The sequence below is a fragment of the Lissotriton vulgaris genome, chromosome 8 (genome assembly GCF_964263255.1).
Source record: "Lissotriton vulgaris chromosome 8, aLisVul1.2, whole genome shotgun sequence".
NCBI classification, from domain to species: domain Eukaryota; kingdom Metazoa; phylum Chordata; class Amphibia; order Caudata; family Salamandridae; genus Lissotriton; species Lissotriton vulgaris.
Window position 1 is genome coordinate 1,420,239,275 of NC_141696.1, and position 22,815 is coordinate 1,420,262,089.

Sequence of the window (22,815 nt, forward strand, 5' to 3'; positions counted from 1 at the left end):
GCGGGCCTCTCTTTCCTTCACAGTCTTTTTAGGGAAGGCTCTACACACCCTGCACTTGTCAGAGACGTGGTCAGGGTACAGGCAATACAAGCACAGATCGTGCTTATCATCCGCATGGATCCGTTTCTTCCCGCAAGAAGAGCAGGCCCTGAAAAGGGCTTTCTTCTGCGATTCCGACATGGAAGAAGCCTTTTTATGCGATTCCGACATGGAATAAGGCAATTGAAGGTAATTATCCTTTCGAAGAAGAACTTCCAGAGAGGTTTGATGACGTTGAAGAAAAAAACCTGAGGAGCTCAGGTTGGAGACTCCCTAGCACAACGTGCGGTAGAAAATCTGAGGGACTGAGGCTCCTCCCGGGAAGGTTCTAGAGGGAGGTCGGAGCTGATTGGCTAACGATGAGAGTTTAGTCCTTTTTACATAAGGACGTGGAAAGGCTACTAAGGGGAGGCCCTTAGGCCTATTTTCTCTATGTATGTCTATAGGACATTACTTTTTTATGTACCGGAGGCTCCCGTCTCGGCGACGGGGAATGATTCAGGCATGTGAATCTATGAAAGACACCCAAATACTGAAATGAAATGAAATGAAAAATTCCATTTATATAGCGCTGACTACCCGGAGGCCTCGTAGCGCTAGTGACTGATTACTGTGTGCAGCTGCAGGGAGAACTAGTACGCTTTTGAGAACAGATAGGTTTTTAGGTCTCTCCTAAATGACATCAGGTTGTCGTTTTGTCTAAGGTGTAAAGGCAGGGAATTCCATGCCTTCGCCGCTGAGCAAGTGAATGAGCGGCCACCCCAGCGTGCTTTCTTGATTTTTGCCGTAGTTGCCAGATGCAAAGAAGCCGAACGAAGAGTTCTAGGCGGCACATAAGGCAATACTAGGGGTTGCAGCACAGCCGGGCCAGTTTGATGAAAAGATTTGTGCAATACTGGATAAGGATAGTATTTATCCAATAATGTAGTGTTGCTCATCATTCTCTGGAGATGCGATTTCCATTCACAAGTAGTTACACGCAACAAACAAGTATATCATATGACTGCTATCTAAAGCACCTCTTCTAATTGTGTGCTTTGGCTATTGACCCTCTATTACTGCTGCATCAGTTTCTGGACGTGTTTCTACCTGAGGGGTGCAAAGCTTAACAAGAGTGGCATATGAATCCCTGACAAAGGCCAAGATCTAAGCTTGGATTGTTTTGCTTACCAAAAGCAAAACAAAAAGCCGGCGACAACTGAACAATAACTGAAAATACCACACTAGAAATAATAATCATATGTCAACCATAGTGATTCTGCCTGGATTTTGATTCCTAATGTAACCAGAATATGTGTTACATGCTGACCAAACCATATTTATCATGTTTTAAGAGAAATAGTATATTCTACTTGTCGTGTAAACTGAAACCACAAACAAACCAGTAGCAGCTTTAAAGAAAGTGATTGGCAATTCAGTAGGGGACACACAGAAAAAGCAAAAGGACGAAAAAAGAGACGAGGGCACAAGGCTCTATGAAAGCACAAGTGGTGGGTCAGGAACATGGTATGTATTAACCACCAGGACTCCAGTATAACCATGTTGCACCACCCGTGTTATTGCACACAGCCTTTCTATTCTTAGTTGGGATGGCTGTTAGCTGCCAATGACCTTTCCACTGTGTGGCATGTGTATTCACTTGTAGACGGGCAAATCTCATCCAGATGGGAGTAGGATACTGTGTTAATATCTTTGTAGGCGATCCCTGGACAAACTTGTAGAATACCAGTTTTGAGAATCCATTTCATCTAACCGGTTCTTCGAAATGTCCATGGTAAATAGCATTCATCAAATGATAGAATCTTATTCTGACTACCCTGCATCTTAAAATTACATTCTACACATTTGTTTTTTTGAAAGGATAACATTAATATTTCGCCTACCCCCTGCCTCTTCCGCTGCTCTGCTGCCCCCTCTTTTGTTTAATTCTTCAGGAAGATAGACCACACTCCAGCTCCCTGCTTTTGTTTTTCTCCTCTCTCAACACCTTTTCTCAATCTCGCCAAAGCCCCCCACCTACCCAACAAATTTTGCTTTTGAACAACATAAAGACCCTTCCCTATGCCTAAACTGTTTTGTCTCACTTTCACCCACTCCCGCAACGGTTTAACTCCCCGTTCTTGGTACTTGTTGTACCATGTGTTGCGGTCTGCCATCTACAGTCCCTTTTAAATCATTTTTGTCACTTTCCAGGCCTGGGTTTTTATGCTATGTTAGAAAGTTTCTGTTCATTTTTCCTAATTTTGATGAAATTTCATCAATAGGATTTCTCACAAAACGTTTTTTGAGTTTTTATATGCTGAATTCCAATAATTTGATTTTCTCTTAAACCACATGACAACATATGTATGCTAAATGATCTACTTATTGAACAATACTGTGATTTATAGTGTTTAGTTTCAATCCGGTAAAAAAATATCGACAAACCTAGAAAAGGTCCTAGTCGGGAGCAGAATGGACATGAATTAAGATATTTACCATATGACAAGCATGTGGCCTCTGTCGAGTGCATGATTGATGCTTTTCCAGTTTAAGACAGCTTGTACACTAAAGGCTTGGGAAAATGACTTAATAAACCGGTCTTGAAGTATTCGTTCATTAACCAGAGGTGAACCCTCTACAACAGAGGTCCTGCACACTGGCTGAACATCACGGGCCAGCCTGTCTTGCCCTGTGCATGATGTTATTCCAGGCTGCAGATACTTAGATGGCTTATGGTTTCAATTACTTTTTTGCTCATATTCTAGACAGGAAGTTCACTTGGACAATAATAATCGTGAAAATACATCAAAGATGCATACAGAAACTGTTAATTTTCCTGATGAATAGTAATTGTTTATGTTTTGTTCTCTGCCTATTGTCTCAGATCAACTAACTAGAATAAGAATGCTTCAATATAATCCCAACTCATAGGACTGAACATCTTCGCTTGCGGTTTTACTATTTTTATTTTCAACTAAGATGTCACTGTATATTATAATAATTATCAAATTAGTACAGTGTTTGCTCTAGATTGTGGGTAAAGGAACTCCTAGCCATGGCATATCAAACAGATAATAAATGTTGGGATACCTAGTCTTTGTCTACATTTGATGCTCACCTTTGCCATAGTCCTTGCAGTGTCATGGGCCACAAACTCATGGATTTATAAAATAGAATGTAATGTGATGCAATATAATTACATGGCGTACTTGTGCTAATTTGCAATTTAGATTTGTAGGTTTTAAGAAAAAGAGTGCACTTTGTTTAATCTCCTAAATGTTGATATTAACATAGCAGTGAGAAATTCGGTGAACTAGGAAGCAAAATGTTACCTACCCTGAAAGCATCTGTTTGTGGCATGGAGCAGTGCAAATTCATATGCTATGCATACTCCTACCGTCTAGTGTCCGGCTCGGACGTGTGCATGTTGTTTTTCTTCCAAGAAATCTTTTCAAGTCAAAAGGTACTGTGACTCAACATGTTACTAGTAACACACATGGCATCGGCTTCATTGTTAGATTGTTTATTCTGCATGAAGGGTGAGCACTTAGATGGAGCACAGAGATACCGAAAAGATGATCATGCATAGGAAAGATTAAGGATGAAAGTCAAGAACGTCTGCAACATCTGAAGGCACATGTGAATCTACAGCACTACATGCCACAAATAGATGCTTACAGGTTAAATAACATTTTCTGTTTGTGGCAAGAGTAGTTGTAGCTACACATGCTGTGCACCGACTGTAAAGCAGCCCTTCCAGAAGTGGTGGCTTGCCAGAGGATGCTGAGGAAGCTAGGCAAAAAGTGTGTGAAGGATTGCCTGACCAAAGTTTGCTTGTTGGCGTTATTTACAAAACATTACTGCGTGAATGTTTCATGTGTGGGGGGTAGACCAAGTAGCGGCTTTGCAAATGTCAAGTATAGGAATATTACTCAAGAAAGCCATAGAAGCTCCCATTATGGCGGATTGAGTGGCGTTTGGGAGGGAATTGCATAGGGAGATTGGCTTTAGTATAACAGGTTTGTATACATTTTACCAGCCAGTACACAATACCAGCTTTAGACAATGCACGTCCCTTGTGCAGCCTGGAGAAAGAGACAAAATGAAATGAAATGAAAATATGTTTTATAAAGCGCTCGAATGCCCAGGGGCGTATTGGCGCTGGTAGCACAACAGAATTATGAAGCTATGAGTTACAAAGCCAGGTATTAAGATTCTTTCTAAAAGCCAACAGGGAAGAACTGGTCTTTAATTTGGTGGTTAGGGCATTCCACTGTTAGGCTGTGCCATATGTGAAACTTCTACCCCCACCCCCACTCCCTCTAGCAAATTCTTCTGAACTTGGGTACTTTCATGTTAACTGCTGAGGATGATTGGAGTGGCCTAGCGGTAATATTCTGGTCACTTTTTTTTTTATAGTTTTGGACTTCACCATGTAGGGCCTTGAAGGTGATACACAACGCCTTAAAGTCTATCCTCTTGACAAGTGGCAGCCAATGAAGTTCCTCATGGGCCTTAACTGCTGAGCTTTGTCTAGGTATTCCCAGCAATAGGTGAGCTGCTGAATTCTGAAGAATTTGTAGCTTGCTCAAAAGTAGTTTCTGTATATTAATAATTAGGCCATTACAATAGTCCATTTTAGATAAAGTAAGGGCAGTTACCACTAGTTTCTTCAACTCCATAGGGATAAAAATTAAGATCTTTCTCTGAATGTTTAGCGTGAGAAAAGTGCCTGGAGTAATGGCATTCACCTGTTTGTCAAAAACCAGCTGGCTATCAAAGATCACCCGCAGATTTTTCACCTTGGTGACTGGGGTTGGAAGGGACCCGAGCTCCTCGGGCCACAAGTCTGGTGACCAGAATGAGGTATTATTTCCCAATAGTAGCACTTTGGTTTTATCAGTATTCAATTTCAGACAGTTGCACGACATCCAGTTGTTGACTAGTAGCATGTATTTGCAGACAATATTTTGCGTGTCAACGGCATAACAGACAACCGAAAAATCCAAACTTCTAATCAATGTGGCCAACGGAGCCACGTAAAGATTAAACAAGGTAGGGCTCAGCGATGATCCCTGCAGAACTCCACATGGGAGAGAAAAAGAATCTGAGCAACAGCCATCCTCAGACACTGACTGAACTCTGAGAAAGGAAGATAGTAGTGATAGAGCTGAGCTACGAATACCCAAATATTCGATGCAGTCAATCAGAATCTTATGACTGCCACTGAAAGGTCAAGAAGGATAAGTACTACAGAGTTCCACCATCGAGCGACCTCTCCACCAGTTGCATCCTGCTGCTGGTCATTTTCAGTTGTCTCAGACGCCTAAGATGTTGAGAGTGTCATCCTGCTGTCAGTGCACCATCGATGCAGAGGCGATATGACTGGCTCGATAATCCCAAAGGGTCTTTTTATTATGGAAAGCGAGACAGGCTCTGCAAGAGCCTCTCGATCATCGGGAGACAAACAGAGGTTACTGACTAGATGGAGGTCTGTACTCCGGTACTTCGAGTGACACCTGGGTCAAAAACGGTCCTTTCCATCATGAGAACATTCTCCTGGGTCAGAGGTAGCGACAGAGGTCGGCGGATTGGTGGGGGGGGAGGAGGTGGTCAAAAAATGTCAAAGCCGCAGAAAAAACAAGTCAAAGGCAGTACGCAATATGAGAAACCAGAAGTGCGATTGCAGTGAGTAACAGATCCCAGCGAACACTACATAGCGTAAAACCAGAACTCAATGGAATATTTCTGAACCAGACAGCAGAGAAAAAACAATCTAACAATGGAGCTGATCCATGTGCATTACCAGTATTAGGTTGAGTCACAGTACCTCGTGACACGAAAAGACTTCTTCGAAGAAAAACAAAATAGCAGGTGTATGAACAGCATGTGTATCTACAGCTGCACAGGACACAAACACTTTCTTACCCAGAAATAAACATGTATTCTTTCAAGTAACTTGTTCCTCTATGTAAACTAACAATCATGCTACACTCCGACTTCAAATACACGACAACTTGTCCCTTTCCGAACGTATCTGGTTTAATTAAATTACATTGCGATTTAAAGCCTTCAAAATGAAATGGCTATGGGCTGGATTTAGGGCAGTTATATAAAATCTCCTGATTTAGGGTAAATACTGTAAATCTGCCATTAGCAAAATTAGCACCAGAGAGACCATGGCCCCAATTCTACGATAGGGAGATGGAAATATTGCTGCATGATTTCCGTCAGTAATAATCTAAGCAATTGCAAACGTACTGTGTCTGCCAGGAATAGTTGGATTTTACTTTACTGTAAATCTTAAAATTAGGCTCCAGCTTTTGAAAAATAGTTATTCAAAACTCTACATTTTCTAAATATGCAGAATTCTCAGTTTGTATAATGGGGATGTGTGCAACAACACATAGGAAGAATGGCATGGTCAGTCCAATTTGCTTTGCTCAAGTCCATATTAAAATCTTGAGAGGGAATCCTGTTGGTGATGGCAGGAGGAATATGCAGTGCTTACATCACAATGAGACTGGGGTAGCTTAAGGAGAAAATAAGACTATTGAACTTACTGTGCAGACAATTAACTCTTGGTGGCAAAGCAGTCCTCTTTAGGTTTAGAGGGAATGGACAAGAAAAATGAACAGATCGAAGAAACAAGAGGTACACCAAATCAGACATTGCAAACAGTACAGAGGAATTAAAGACAGAACTGAAACCTGCAAGCACAACATACAAGACATTTGATTACGAAAATCTTATTTTGTCAAATATATTTCTTAAAAATGTTTGTTTTCCAGCTTTCAAAATGTAATTTTTCAGAAATGTCCAAGCCGTCATCCATGCCATGTTACATAGGTGGTGTATGCGCTCATGTGTAGCTGAGCATCAGTTAGACTGTGTGGCTTCTCTCATTATCCTCCTACTCTGTTTCAGAACAACAAGTAAAAAAGAGAAGCTCTCTTTTCAGCAAAAAAGGTAAACAGGCAACAACATTAGGGATTTCACACAAAGGTTCCTTAATAAGCAGGGCCACAAACCTTTATCAGGTCTGCCATGTTGACAGTCTTTACATGAAGTTGCTGTGGGTACTGCTACAGTGGCCTGATGAATGCCGTATGCTAGGGACCCCATCCCATGGGACACCGCTGTTCTCTGTCCCGGAGAGTGCGGGCAGGGAATAGAAATGTTAATCTCTGCCCACACTCTCTAGGGCAGGAAATACAACTTTGCTCCTGCCAGGTGGGAGCACAGAAAGAACCTGCTCCCTCCGTGGCCCTCAAAGATTGGAAAGGTTGTGGGTGCCCCCAGGTGCGCACCCAGTTTGAAAATAATGACCGGCTCTGGCCAGCCCCATCACTGGTGTTGGCTCAGGAGCATGCAGGGGTCATGAGGGCTCCCCCTGTGGCTCCAACGTTAAAAGGTTTGGGTGTCCCAGTTGTGACGAGTAAACTCCCCCCCCCGCCCCCACACACACACAAAAAGCAAATAAAAAGAATTATAAATAAGCGACATGAGTCGCTCTTATTTACTGCTCCAGTGAAAGGAGCATCCCCATAATTCCCTGCAAGGGCTTTTAAATTATATTTGTTTGTACCTGGTGCCCCCCCTGGAAGGGGTAGCAGCACCTCTAACTATTTTGTAATGTTGCAGAGGGCTGCAAGAAGCGCAGCAGCCACCACAGTAACAAAAAAAAGAAAAATGCTGTCTAGCTTTAATGGATCAAGGTAATGCGGACACAGAATGTAGTATATTAAGTCTCCTAGGCCACTAAATCCATGACCCCAGGAAAGTTCACTATATTTTTTTTAAGCACTCTGGAGCGGTTTGCTCTTCGGCTGGAGTGCAGAGACCCTTCGTGGTTGGACCTATCGCTGCAATATGCAAAAAAAAAAAAAAAAAAAAAAAAAGAAGGACAAAGAAATGTTAGGATTTTTTTAAGATAATGCTTCATTTAAAATATTGAGTGAAGAATCACTATTAAATATTGCGATGTGAGAATTTATTAAATATACATTTGATTATAGTTACTGGTTTTGAAAGTCATCAGATCTGCTTTACATATGTTGATGTGCTGACCCCTTGATAAAGCCAATAGGCCCGCTGCTTTTTATATTTTGACCATTTGTTTCAGTTTTTTTTCTTCTAAGAAGTCTTTAGAGACACGAGGTATAGTGACCACGCATGATTGATAATGCGCCGGGGTCATCAGCTCCACTGTCAGATTGTTTTTTCAACCCAAAGAAAGAGGACATAGATGGAGAAGAAGGGTACAATAAAGATGACCAAGGCAAGGAATAGGAAATGCAAAAAGTAGCAAGGAGACTGCAGCATCCAAGGGCTTCCGGGGAGTAGGGTGGAATCATGTGGATCTACAGCATTAAGTGTCGTGCTTACAGGGTTTGAGGCATGTGTAGCTGTTGATACACACGCTGTACATAGCCTATAAATCAGTCTTCCTATAAGCAGTGGCTAGCCCTAGGATAGTGCAGAAGACTGAAAAAGTTGAAGTAAGACAGCCTGATCAACTCTTGCTGGTTGGAGGTTAAAACAATCACAGAGTAATGTTTAGTGAAAGTGGGTGTGGGGATGGGAGGCGGGAGAGCAGGTAGCTGCTTTGCAGATGTATAGGGAGATTACCCAGGAAAGTCATAAAAGTCCCTTTTTACGGGTTCAGTGTGGTGTGAGAGTGACAGGCGAAGGTCTTTTGGCTTAGGCGCAACAGATCTGTATACATTTGGCTTGCAAGCATGCAATACTGTATTTGGAGCGAGAACAGCCTTTTTGGGGTTTGGAAAAAATGAACAAAGAGCTGGTGTGTCTTGTGGAATGGCTTAGACCTATCAACGTAATACAGAATGCTCTTTTGATATCCAGAGTATGAAGCGTTCCTTCCGCGAAGTGCTCTGGCTGTGGGAAGAACAGTGGTAGCTCAATGGTTTGATTCAGGTGGAAGCTAGGCCACCTGGGGATTTGTATCCCTTTCTGCAGTTTCTATCTTCTACACCTGAGTGGACTGAGAAGAAGCGTTCTTCTAGGTTCAGATCTAGTTGTCACAGACAGGTCTGAGAGAAGTGATAACTACAAGGAAAGCTACCTTACAAGACAGAAATGTTTGGGACGTGAGTGTAGTGGCTTAAAGGGAGGTCCCATAAGCCATGTTAGGACAACGCTGAGATTCCAAACAGGGACCGGAGAGACCCTTGTTGGGATAAACTGAGTCGCTCAAAAAACAGGAGGTATTTTGGGTCATCGAGCGAGGAGTTGATAACGCTGTATCTTTTTCTAAAGGAAGGCAATGCAGTTGGAGCAGGCAGCCTCGTTCGGCCCGGACAGACAGAGGTTACACACTTGGTGGAAGCCTGTCCAGGGATATTTACCTCTACACTGGGGACAGTTATGGAATGGAGTCTTCTCCATCACGGATTGGTCATTTGCTGTGCAGAAGAGAACGGAGTTGGCCCTAAAGGGCCAACGCCCCGGACGGGGAGCCAAGAGATTCCGTCATTGAGATGGACCAGGTAGCACGAGGACTCTGAAAAGGTAGTGCACCCAACAATTGATTTACCAAAGAATATGGAGCATCTGAACATGCCCGAAGACGATCACCTTTAGGTATTGATCCAGAGCTTGGTGGAGACACACTGAACTCAACTGTGAAGAAAAAAAAACTATCTACTTTTAGAATCTATGCCCCTGCACCTTACCAGAAAAAGTTGGAGTCAGAGTACCTCGTGACTCGAAAGACTTATTCAAAGAAAAACAACTTGCTCACATCCAAGCCAAAAGCATGCACAGCTACATATGCCATACATTTACAGTAGTACCAGGATACCTGCATTTATATTACAAAGATACCTAGGAGAGGTGAAAGCAGGTCATCCTTGAATTGGTCAAGTCCTTTAGAGTCACTCTTGGATCTTGAAAGTCACTCAATCACATTAGTGATAGCCTACGTCCACGGCCCAAGTAGAGAAGATACTTTTCTCTGGTTTCTAATGGTGGGTCTCATTTCTTGAAGCCAAGAAACCCAGACGACATTAAAGCTAACCAATTTCACAGAGAATTATGTGAGAAAAACACAATCCAAATCCCAAATACCTGCTGTTTGGGGTGGAAAACTACAGCAGTATTGGCCTTACGATATTTGCAGAAGGTAATGGGTGAAAATAGGACTCAAAAATCTATGGTACATACAAGCCATTCAAAATTGTGCATATATCAGGCTTAAAACTATCTACATAAAGGTTAAAGAACCCAAATCTCCAAGCACAGGGACATGTGTGAAATTTAGTGGGATTTCAGGAATCTAGAATTTAGAAGAGTAGAACATTGATTTCCAGAGTGCCCAACTACTAATTTAATGTAATTGGTCTGCCATTGCAAGGTATATGGTCACAAGAAAAAACAGTTGAGGTGGAAGGTGGAGGTCAGGAAACAGAAAGGCATGTCAAGGGTAGTTCACCCTTTGTTTACTTGAGCCAATCAAAATATAAGGGATATTTGTTTTGGTTTAAGGAAAGAAAATGCAAAAGATATATAAACTGAAGTTAAAAGGATACAGGGAATTATTTAATCTAAAAAACATATCGCAAATACGTTCACACTTCACAAGTTCTTGACGCAGCGAAGCAAACAAAACCGCAGAAGTCTGAAACACCATTAACCACAGGAGAGAGAAGGCCGATTTCCATTTCATCATTCTATCAGTGACCGTGGGGCAGACCTTATGCAAAGCCTGAAGAGTTTTAAACTGTGCTACCTAGGGGTTCGATAAGCCAAAAAACCTCAGGCATCAAATCATAAATAATACTTTAATAATTACTGGTAATTCCTTTCATATGCATACTTTTTTCACAACCATAAAGGTTTTTTACTGTATTTCAATATATCTGGATTAGCAGGGGCATTTTTTTTAAAATGTTCCTATAGTCTAAAACCTACAGCTGTGTCTTTATTCTGAGGGTGAGGAATGGGGCTACTACAAGGTTGGTGTCACAAACCAAGTCCGAAATAAAGGACAAATCTTAAAACGACTATTTTTCCTTCTAAAGCTTCACACCATCATGATTTAAATAAGGTAAGCCAGGTCAGTCAATAACTTAGCTAAAAGCCTATTCGTGAAATAAAAATACCCACACACTTATTGCACATCATCAACAAGCCTTTTACATGTTAGAATTTCACATGTGGAGAGTTTTTGAAGCGTTAAACAACAGAGACTTGTTAAAATTAGTTGCTAATTGAGGAAAAGTTGCATTTCTTTTTTGATTAGTTATTCTGTTTAGGCACAGTGGTACTAGTTTCCATGCCTGTAAGAATTAGATGTTCAAAGAACGATCAGACATATCCCAAAGACCATCCAATCCCCTTTCCTATAGGTACAATATTTTCAAAGCTGTAGGTCGAATGCCACACATACATCTCATTTTTTTGGTTAAAGCACAAATGTACCCAGGATTAAGTGCAACAAACTACTCATATCTCGAGTGTTCTAATTCTATTTCTTTCCCGTTTTCCTATCCCATGATTAAAACACTCATTTTCATGCAGAAGATTCAGTCGAAAGTATTGTATGCAGGTCACTGAAATCTTACAAACACATTGGATTACATTTTTAGGTCTGACATGAGAGCACAGCTGACTGCAACACCAACTGTTAACCATTCTTTAAAATATTCATATAGTAGGCCTTGGCTCATCCTAGAGAAGTAACTTTCTCTCACAATGCTATTGGCTGCTTGGAATAGAACTCCACATCTGAGAACGTACTTCCCAGTGGTGGCTCCTCCGCTAAGGCTGAGGAGCATCGCCTCACTGCTATTTCAGCAGTGCAAAAAATAAAATGATAATAACAGGACGTTAACATCATTTTATTTTTCTATGCACCAGTTGGACGGGGCTGGGCTCTGACGTCGGAGCAGTGAGGGAGTGGTTTGCACTCCTAAATGCACATTTTGTAAACTATTTTTTTTTATTCCCCCTACCCCTCCACCACCGTCCCCTGCCAGCCGATCTTGTGGGAGAGTCCCGAAAGCCTGGGTGCTTTCGGTGCTTCCAGCAGACCTTCCTTACAAGACGGAGGAGATACCTGGGGTGGCGGAGAAGGAAAGTTTATTCATTTTTATTCTTTTTAATCCCAACCCCCCCCCCCCCCCCCCAACCCCCCCCCCTCCCGCTCTGAAGCAGCCACCACTGGTGCGTCCCCTGGAACTATTTTACATCTGAAAAGTAAGTTCAACCATCAACGATTGGCACATTCCATTCTTCACATCCTATGTGCATTCTACACAAAAAACATCCCTTTTTGCTACTTTTTAACCAAGCACTTGCAAGCCAATAGGATTTGCTTGAACGTGCTAAACAGCATTTGTGGATACCTGCGTTTACATGTTTTTGCACATTAAAGGCTACTAGCTTTGCCACTTTTGTTTTGTTGAACTGTGATGCAGTGCAGCTCCCTACTGGAGAGCTAGAAGACTTCTTCATACATTTTTCAGACAGACAGGCTGGGCTTTTATATTTTTGATCTCCTGACCAGTCCTGGTTTTGAAAAAGACCTTTTTGACAGTTTAGCCCCTCTGGTTGAAAAATATAGCAGGGTTGTACAATTAAGACTTACATTTTTGGGATGAATCCTCAGAATATTCTGGAACCGACTCCTTGAATAACTCAGTAGCAGATCCTTCCAATGATGTGGACCGACCATTATTTAACTGAATTTCATATCCTGCTAAAAGAATAGTATGTACAAACATAATCCCAAAGGACTAAGAATGTAACATGAGCCTGGGCCAAGAATAACTTGGAGACGTTTAGGAGAAAGCTATGATTTACTGGTCCTCCTCGGGCTGGCTCCTCTTTGGCGAAGGATTGTGAGAACGTTACCAGCTGGTTAGAGAGGGTTACTGACAGGATTCTGCTACCGGTTTAGCTGATAATTGCTGAGCCATGCCCTCTGCTCTTTGGTATAACAACTCCCTAAAATCAGCTAAGCTAGCCTGCAAACCTGTAGGACGCAGATGGCATCAAGCTTATGATCTCGAGTTTAAACTCTAACTTTGAGCAGCACTAATATCTTTTAGAACGCAGATTTTAGCTGCTAAAGCAAATATTTCACAGAGAAAATACTAAAAGGCTGTCATGCTGCTAGAGAGCTTTTTGGGTACCTAAATTCTTAGCTGCACCTGACTGCACAGCTTGGATTACTCACAGTTACTCTGTAATAAACCGTCAACTTATTTTGAAGAGAAAAATGATCTCACATTGCAGCTTCCTTGTTGAATTGCCGAAGGCGGCTGTTGGGACTACTCCGGATGCAAAGACATTGGAGCTTGGCTCCAACCCTTCTAAACCAATTGAATACACCAATGACATTTGTAAACATCTCTAATACCACATCTTCCGGCTCTCCTCTTGATCCAATCTCTCCCAACATTTTTTTATCAGTTTTAACCAAAGGTGGTACACCCTTCACATCGGATTTGCAATGTATCTCTATATCCAGCAGTTATTCTTCTGGCTTGGGAAAAAAGCCATATTGGTACAACTACTATAAAAAAACACAAACGGCAGACCCAGCTATAATGAATAATTATCACCTGATTTCGCTGCTCCCCAATATCTTGGAAAAAGGGTGAACAACCAATTTTCGGGGTATTTGGATAACAACAAGATTCTAGATGAACCCAGGTCTGGCTTCAGGCCAGGTCATAGCATACAGATAGCAATGGTCATTAAGTTAGATGAGCTGCGGACTCAAGTGACTAACGTAATTCGTCGGCCTTGGTGCTGTTGAATTGTCTGTGGCATTTGATATTGTCTCCCATGAACATTTGCTGTTCAGGCTGAGAGAGACTCGAGTAAAAGATGGAACTCTGGAGTGGATTAGATCATATCCTTCACAACGCCAGCAAGCAGTGTCTCTACAGCCATTTATATCCAAGTCAAGATTAAGTTTTTTAAAACAGCATGCACCGCAGGGCTCTTCTTTAACCCCTTCGATGCGGCCGCGATTTTTCCCGTGTGCGGCCGCCGGACGAACACGGGCGGGCCATGACGAACCCCAGCCGTCATCAGCACACGAGCACCGTAGTGCATGACGGCTGGGGTTCGTCACCAGCATGGAAGGGGTTAAGCCCCATGCTTTAAATCTCTAGGTCCACCCACTGCCCCTCCTTATTCCATCATTGGGTGTTCTTTATGTCCACTAGTTATTCCATTATTTGGTTTTATGAGCTATGCAGATAATACACAGTTACTTCTTTGGTTAAAACTATCAGGCTTGGATACCAGTGCCCCCAGGAGAATTTCCAAAATTGCATGCCGAGAAGGGTGAAGTGGCTTGAGAACAACTCAAGCCACTTCACCCAGAGAAACTTGGCACACCTCAGATTGTAACCCAGGTGTTTTTCTTGATGATAAAATGACTCTCACTAGTCATGTGAGCTACCTTTCCTCCGATTGTTTTCTATTGATGAGTCTTAAATACTATATTTTGCCTGTTTTACCAGCACACACTCGTCTTTTAATAGTAATCAATACTATTTTAAGTAGACCGTACTACTGCAATTCGTAATTTTTTGGAAATGCCCATCTTTGTATTTCCCACACCTCAAAGAATTCAGAAAATGGCAGCCAAATTGGCTCTCCAACTCCCTTGGGAAGCGTCTGCTTCTGCAGCACCAAGGAAACTGCGCTAGTGTCTCATGACAGACAGTATCGGTGTAAGTTGTTGTGGCTGGTCTTCCAAACTTTTCACGGTCTAGGCCCACGATATTTGCGGGCTACGTTTTTTGAAATATACGGTTGTGCTCCAGTTCGAGACAGAATACCATTTTTGGTAACAATAAGCAATAGAAATTGTCATCACATTGCAAAGATTGAACACGAGTAAATTTCCAGGACTTTGTTATTTTTTTAAACTGTATTTAATTAACTATTACTCCTAAACCCAACTTTGTGTGATGATCTAAATGCGGAAATGGATTAAACTGAGTGATTTTTTAGACGAATAAGTTAAATGTTTTTTTGTTAAAGTCTTGCCAATTTGAATTTGAATCAGAGCAACATTTATTTAAGGGTTTCAGTAATATATTCAAATGTTTTGGAGACTCACAGATTATGGACTAGGTCGCAGCACTTTTAAGGAGGGATTTAAGGTAATCATTTGGAGCTAATTAGTCTGCCACACTCTAATTAATATTCCAATTACCATTGAAAAACATCCTTCACATTATGGGGCCAATGTCACAGCCATTAAGAGTGGAGAAGGAGCACGACAGGAATAGCAGTTCTACTCTTAAATGGATTTGGGGATTGGCCCAAAAACAAAAATGGTAACACCCTCGGAATATCCATATATAATTAGTAGAAACAGAAATGACTGCCCTCTTCGCGCTTCCACTAACAAGAAGTTAGACATTTTGGTCAACACACAAAGTCATTAATTTTTACAGGAAAGTAGTATTTCCTCTATTACTAAATGAGTTTGTAAATTGACCCAAATGATGTGCTAACAAAACAAAGTGACTTACTTAACAAATTATAAAATGAGAATTACCTTTGGATTTCTTAACATTTCCCAGTTCCGAGACACTCAGACTGTTGATGGAGACCTGCTCACAGTCCTTGTCCTCTGGCACCTGAAGGTCCCAATCCCCTGAAGGACCATTGCTATGGCCTCCTGCAAATGCCCATGTGTCCTGTAGAGGGTCTTCCTCGAGGTCCAGGTCCTGGGCAGGTAGTGTCGGTGAAGATGGCAAGATCATCTGTTCACTTACAAGTGCATTAGAGGCCGCACTGTCAGTGACAGAAGAATCTTGATTGCTAAGTGCACCATCCATGGCTGCTGCATAATCAAACATAAGCGAGGCTTCCTGATCCTGAGATAAAGCTGTCTGATGAAACAAGAACAAATTGATAGTAACAAATGTGACCGCGTTTTTTTTCTCACATTTATTCTATACACTTCTGCGGTATGTCACGCATAAGGCTTTCCAAAGATCACTAGTTCCCAATATTGTGCAGGACTGTGCATACATTCAAACAGACACATTTTGTGAAGTTGTTTGAGTCAGTACTTCTCACCTCCAAAATTATGCGTGCGATCTCTTGAAAAAAACCTTTTTTTCCCGAAAGAGGAATCAATACTCTAGTATCTTGCTTAAACCATTGTTTCAATATTTTATACCAACTGTCACATTATGCCTTTTTCTGATGCTACAATTACATGGAATGGAGCTAAGAAACTTTTCTCCAGTTCAAGTTACAGAGCCAAAACTGAGGAAGTGGATTGTGGAACCCCTCGCTAAGGAAAAACCACCATTGCTGGACGTATAAATGCAAAATACTCCGGTTAGCGGATACACAAAGTGAAAAATGCACCAAAAGTGTATGAACTTTCTCTGGCAGACCTAAAAATGCAAAACACGGGCCACAGAAATGAAACTGTTCGAGATTTACAAAAGCATTCTACTACTTAATAAACAGAAGATCAGACTGAAGGCTTTAAAATTATTCTCTTCACTGCCAGCTGATTTTGGACTATACACATCTTCATAGCTCCTACCCAGTATATGCACAAAAAGCATTGATTGCGCCCCTACTGAGTTTAGGAAGAAAGCTTTGTGAATCAAGTGTCGTGTCTATACCAGATATACAAGAAATGTGCCTCTACCAGATCCCACTTTATTAATTACACATCAGTCTAGTACTCCTTAAGGATTATGCTACTTACCTAGTAATCATCTATTCTTGGCATGTAGACTGTAGATTCACATGCTTTGCATACTCGTGCCATCAAGAGTTGGGTCCGGATGTTTGCAAGTTGTTTTTCTTCGAAGAAATCTTTCTTAGTCACGAGGTAAGGTGACTCCTCCTGTGGGTGATAGTGTGCATGGGCATCAACTCCGTTGTTAGATTCTTTTCCCGCAAGAGGGCGAGAATGGAGGAAGTGTAGCACAGAGATGTCAATGGGTATGTAATGTAAATAATGCAATACTGCAGCAGCTACTGGTGCCCGGAGGTGGGAAGGTGCATGTCAATCTACAGATCTACATGCCAGAACAGATGCTTACTGGGTAAGTAGTATATTCCGTTCGTGGCAAGTGTGCTGTAGATACACATGCTTCACATAGAATATATAGCAGTATTCTTCCAAAGAGGTGGGTAACCAGTAGATATTGCAGCTGTTTGAAAAAGTGTTTTTAGCAATGATTGCCCTACATTGGCTTGTTGACATGCTAACACATCCGCAGTAATGTTTGGTAAACGTGTGTGGTGTGGCCCATGTTGCTGCTTTACAAATGTCAGCTACAAGGATGTTACCTAAAAAGGCCATAGACGCTCCTATTTTACGAGGAGGTATAGCTAAAGTTCATTTAGCTTTAGCGTAGCAGGTTTGAATGCATTAACAATCCATCTTGCACAATACTTGATTTAGAAATCAAATGGCCTTTGTGAGATGTAGCAAATGAAACAATCAATTGTTTTGTTTTACGAAAATCTTTTGTTCTTTCAGTGTAGTACAATAACACTCTAATGACATCAAGAGTGGGAATAGCTTTTTCTGCTACAGAATTAGGTTGAGGAAAGAACACATGCAACTCAACTGGTTGGTTGATATGAAAAGCAGAAACGACTTTGGGAAGGAATTTTGGATTGGCGCGAAGGACTACTCTGTCTTTATAAGTTAAAAGAAAGGTTCTTCTAAGGTTAAAGCTTGCAGCTCATCAACTCTCCTCAATGAAGTGATCGCAATTAGGAAGGCCACTTTCTATGAAAGAACCTGTAGCGAACAGTGGTGTAATGGCTCGAAAAGTGGAACCATGAGCTGTGTAAGCACAATGCTCAGATTCCAAACTGGTGCTGGAGGAACCCTGGGTGGTATTACTCTCTTAAGGCTCTCCATAAAGGCTTTAATTACTGGAGCCTTGAACAAAGATAGATGTCTGTTTTTCAAATATGAGACTACTGCCGCAAGATGCTGTCGAACTGAATTGTAGGCTAGACCAGAGCGCTGTAAATGCAGAAGGTAAATTATATTTTGAGTAAATGCATCGAGTAAATCAATATTATTAGTACAATATACAACACATCTTTTCCATTTAGATGCATAGCATGCTCTGGTAGTAGGCTTCCTTGCTTCTTTAAGAATAATCATACATTCTGGTGGCAAGTTAAGATATCCAAACTATGACCTCAGGAGCCAAATCGCTACGATGAGCTCCTTGGGATTTGGATGTCTGATTTCTCCATGGTTCTGCGTGCGATGTAGCTATTGATGTGGAACCACTGACAGTTCTTAAAGTGTTGTGAACCATGGCTGACAAGCCCAAGTAGGAGCTACAAGAATCAGTGTGAGGGATGTTTGCCTGAGCTTCTGAACCAGAAATGGAAGGAGAGGGAGCGTCAGAAAAAGGGTAGGCAAATATCCCTGACAATTTCTCCATAGAGGATTGCCTTTGGATAGATGGTATGGGAACCTGGAGGCAAGGTTTGGATATTTTGAGTTGTTCACTGTGGCGAACAGATCTATTTTTGGGGAATCCCCATTCTTGAAAGTATGGAAGGAGAATCTGGGGATGAAGTTCCCACTCGTGAATTTGCTGCCGACCTGTGCTTAGGAGGTCGGTAATCTGATTGTCCACTCCTGGGAAGTGCTCTGCCAGAAGATGGACTGATTAATTGCCCAATGCCAAATTGTCTGAGAGGCATTACAGTTGCAGAGTTTTCTGTACATAGTACATTGCTGTCATGTCGGTGTGGACTATGACAACTTTCCTTATGAGGGGAGACTGAAAAGCTTTCAGTTCTAGATATACAGCTAGAAGCTCTAGATAGTTGATGTGCAGAGCCAGAGCTCGGTACTTGTTGTCCCATTGCCTTTAATTGTCAAGTTGTGAAGGTGGGCAACCCAACCTGTGAGGGATGAGTCTGCTGGTAGCACAATCTGTGGAACAGGGTTGATGAAGGGCCACCCTTTTGATAAGTTTGTTGTATTCCACCACTGCAGAAAGAGATGGGTGTGGCTGTCCAAAAAACACTAGATCTGTTAATTGACCCGGAGACTGTTTCCACTGATGTGCTAAGCACTCCTGTAGAGGATGCATGTGTAATCTTGCATGAGTTACTATTGCGATGCATGATACCATCATCCCTAGCAGTTGCATGAACGTCCTGACTGCTAAGTATTGATTGGTATGAAAATGTAGTAGCAGAGTTTGAATATTTCGAATTCTGGCTGCATTGGGAGAAGCTATAGCTGTGCAAGTGTTTAGAGTCGCTCTCAGATATGGCTGCATTTGTGAAGGTGAGACTTCTGAGCATTGACTGTGAAACCCAATTGGTAGAGTAGGTCTAATGTAGTCAGCACTTTTGGTGTGTGCTGGCTTTTATGATAGGGGAAGACATGAATCTGCTGTCTTCTGAGATGTGCCACTTCTACTGCCAGACATTTTGTGAATACTCTGGGAGCAGTAGTTACTCCGAACAGGAGTACCTTGAATTGATCATATTTCCCCCCTCCTATCACAAATCTGAGGTATTTGTGATGAGCTGGGTGAACCAGAATAGGACAGTATGAGTCTTAAGTCTAGTGTAGACCTAAAGTCACCATGCTGGAGCAGTGGAAGGACCTGTTGAAGCGTGACTATGTGAAAATGTTCTGAAAGTATGTACAGATTCAATGTCCTTAGATCCAAAATTGGTCTTAAGGAGATGTCCTTCTTGGAGATTAGAAACTACAGAAAACCTTGGTACTGTAGTGCAACTGGTTCTATAGCTCCTTTTGTTAAGAGAGCTTGTACCTCTTGTTTGAGGAGCTGCAGGTGCTCTAACAAGAGTTTGTGAGTGCGACGTGGAATATTAGGAGGGTTACTGGTGAGCTCCAGACAATAACCAGGTCGGATAATGTCTAACACCCATTTGGCTGATGTTATGGATTGTCAAATGGGGAGAAATTTTCGTAGCCTTTCCCCGACATGTGTTAAATGATCAGGGGAAGCATAGGAAAGTCACTGCTTATTGGGAGAAGGGGAGTTATGCGTTGGCGTGCCCTTACCACTACCTTTAAAATTGTTTCCTCTGTAACATCCTCTTAAGAAGCCTCTAGCGGCAGAGGGTTGCGTGTTGGATTTGTAAGAGGAAGTGTTAGGGTCTGAGGATGTACTTTTAGACCCTCCTCTATAGAATGAGCAATGAACATAACATAACATAACATGTGTATTTGTAAAGCGCACGTTCACCCAGAGGTCTCTTGGCGCTGAATAACAGATGTTCATTGTTACCCATTTTAATGGTACTCATTTTATCGACCTCAGATGGATGAAAGGCTGAGTGGACCCGCCGGGATTTGAACCTGTGACCATGTGGTCGAACACAGGCCCCTGCAATGGATGCATTAGTCCACTGAGCCACCAGACCCGGCCTCTGCTTGAATGAGTCTGAAGCGCTCCCAAGGATTTTGCTACGTCAATGTCTTTTTTCATTTTTTCTAAAGCCTCATCAACCTGAGGTCTGAAAAGATGTTATTTGTCAAAAGGAGTGTTTAAAATAGACCGCTGGACTTTTGGGTTAAAGCCTGAAATTTTAAGCCAGGTAACCAGACGTGAGAGAAGGCGTGTGTTAACTCCCCTCGCTGCAGTGTCAGCAGCATCAAGAGCACCTCTAATGGAGTAGTTAGAAAGGACTTGCCTTCTTCAACTAGCTCTTGTGCCTTTTTCTTGTGCTCTTCTGGAAGGTTCTGCAGAAGACCTTCCATCTCATCCCAGTGTGCTCTGTCATACCTAACTAATAAGCCTTCTGTGTTTGCAATGCGCTAGTGATTAGCAGCGTTATCAGCTACCCTTTTTCCAGATGCATCAATAAGCTTGGATTCTTTATGTGAAGTAGTGTGGCTCACTGGTTAGAGGCGGCAGACCCGAGAGCAGAGGACGGCCCGGGACCAGGGTTCGATTCCCGGCGCGGCAGGTTTCTGGACCAGGGTCAGCGGACTCGATAATTCTCTCGCCTCGGTGCCCACTCTGATCAGCGATCACACTCGGCAACTCTGGGCATTAGCTTGCCTCATCTTCACTAACGGCCCCACCAGACCGCCGGGGATGCCTGGTCTCACCCTGGAGATAGGAGGGACAAGAAAGTGGTCCCCACAACAAATTAACTCAAAATGAAAAGAACCCAAGTGTAGTTCACTTATTACTCCAAATACCAGATTTCGCTTGAGTTATGTAGCATGTACACATCAACAAATACTTAGAGCAGATGTAAACCATAGAGAGTGTGTTTTGTAAAAATATACAATTTATTACGATTCAGAATTTAAAAACAGGAGGGGGCGAAAACGCTTACGTAGAAGGCCTTGCTAGATACAAGAGGTGCTTGGTTTTTAAGAACCAGCGCTTGACCTAAAACGCCTATTTCAGATCAACATTTTGGGGGTGAGAGATGACTCACTTTGATAATGCCAGACCTTGACTCTTATGCAGAGTTTCTGATTTTTCACTAAAGCAGCTCACTGAAATTCCTTTAGAACCCGGTTTGTATCATGCAATGAATGTCTCAGTATTTTCCTCATTGATTTGAGGTTAGGTATGTAAAGATGCATTGAAATATTCTGCTAAAAGGCATAACTAAATGCACAATTCACATTTGTTCCTTAAAAAGCTTGTAATGCTCTATAAATCAAGAAAAGACGTGTACAATATTCACACTCCTGAAGTATGCTTATCTGCAAAAATAATATTAGTAACTACCTTTGAAATCCCCGATATAATGATGGTGCTCTTCTTCCTTGGAGACTTGAGCGACTGCTTGGCAGATTCACGCAGCTGTCTAATAGCGACTTCTGCAACGGGGTCTGTGCCATTTAACATCAAAAGCTCTAAGAATGAAATGAAAACACACAATCTCTTTTAGTTCAGGTTAAGCACTGCAAAATGATCTGTACTTCCTTATTAGAAAACATAATGGCTGCCAAGGTTTCAGATTGCTTATGTGTGACATTTTCATAGTTTCAGTGTACTTATGAGTGACATTCAATGATTGGGTTACACTCTCACGGGCAAAATCGAGCAATAAAGTCCATGGAAAAGTTAAATATCAGAAATTACATAGATTTGAGCAACAAGAAACAAAGATCTTGAAACTGCTGTTAAAGAGATTAAATGGAATGCCCCTAACCCAGACAATTTCATTTCCATTATAAAATATGCAATGTATTATTAAAGTACATGTGTGCCTACAGTCAAGACCAAGTACTACCCTTCCTAACTGTATAAAACTATCAACGTCAAACATCAGAATGACAGACATCACCGACTCACTCTTTCAGAGCCGGCATTAGTGCAACAAGGTTTTTGGCTCCTACTTGGACCTCCAATTTTCACGGATTCCCTTCTTACCTCCCTCTATCAGTGCCCCTCATCTCTTATTAGCTCCATCTCACTGCATTTCGTTTGTTTTATAGCTTTGCTCATACCAGTGCAGAGTGTCACAGCACTTTACCACACACACACACACACACACACACACACACACACACACACACACACACACACACACACACACACACACACACACACACACACACACACACACACACACACACACACACACACACACACACACACACACACACACACACACACACACACACACACACACACACACACACACACACACACACACACACACACACACACACACACACACACAAGACAAAGACAAAGACAAAGACAAAGACAAAGACAAAGACAAAGACAATGAATCTTTCGTGGGTAATTCATTCTAGGAAATGTTGTATAG

At 42.0% G+C, this 22,815-nt stretch overlaps 1 protein-coding gene across 1 annotated transcript in view; it reads right to left on the reverse strand.

The window, feature by feature from the left end:
• The window catches only part of C2CD2 (C2 calcium dependent domain containing 2), a 417,550-nt gene that overhangs the window by 50,559 nt on the left and 344,176 nt on the right, over nt 1-22,815 (reverse strand). The window contains exons 12-13 of the mRNA XM_086935444.1: nt 21,765-21,892; nt 15,575-15,911 (exon numbers count right to left, since the gene is read on the reverse strand). Of these exons, the coding sequence (XP_086791570.1) occupies nt 15,575-15,911; nt 21,765-21,892 (465 nt within the window). The remainder of the gene's footprint in view (nt 1-15,574; nt 15,912-21,764; nt 21,893-22,815) is intronic.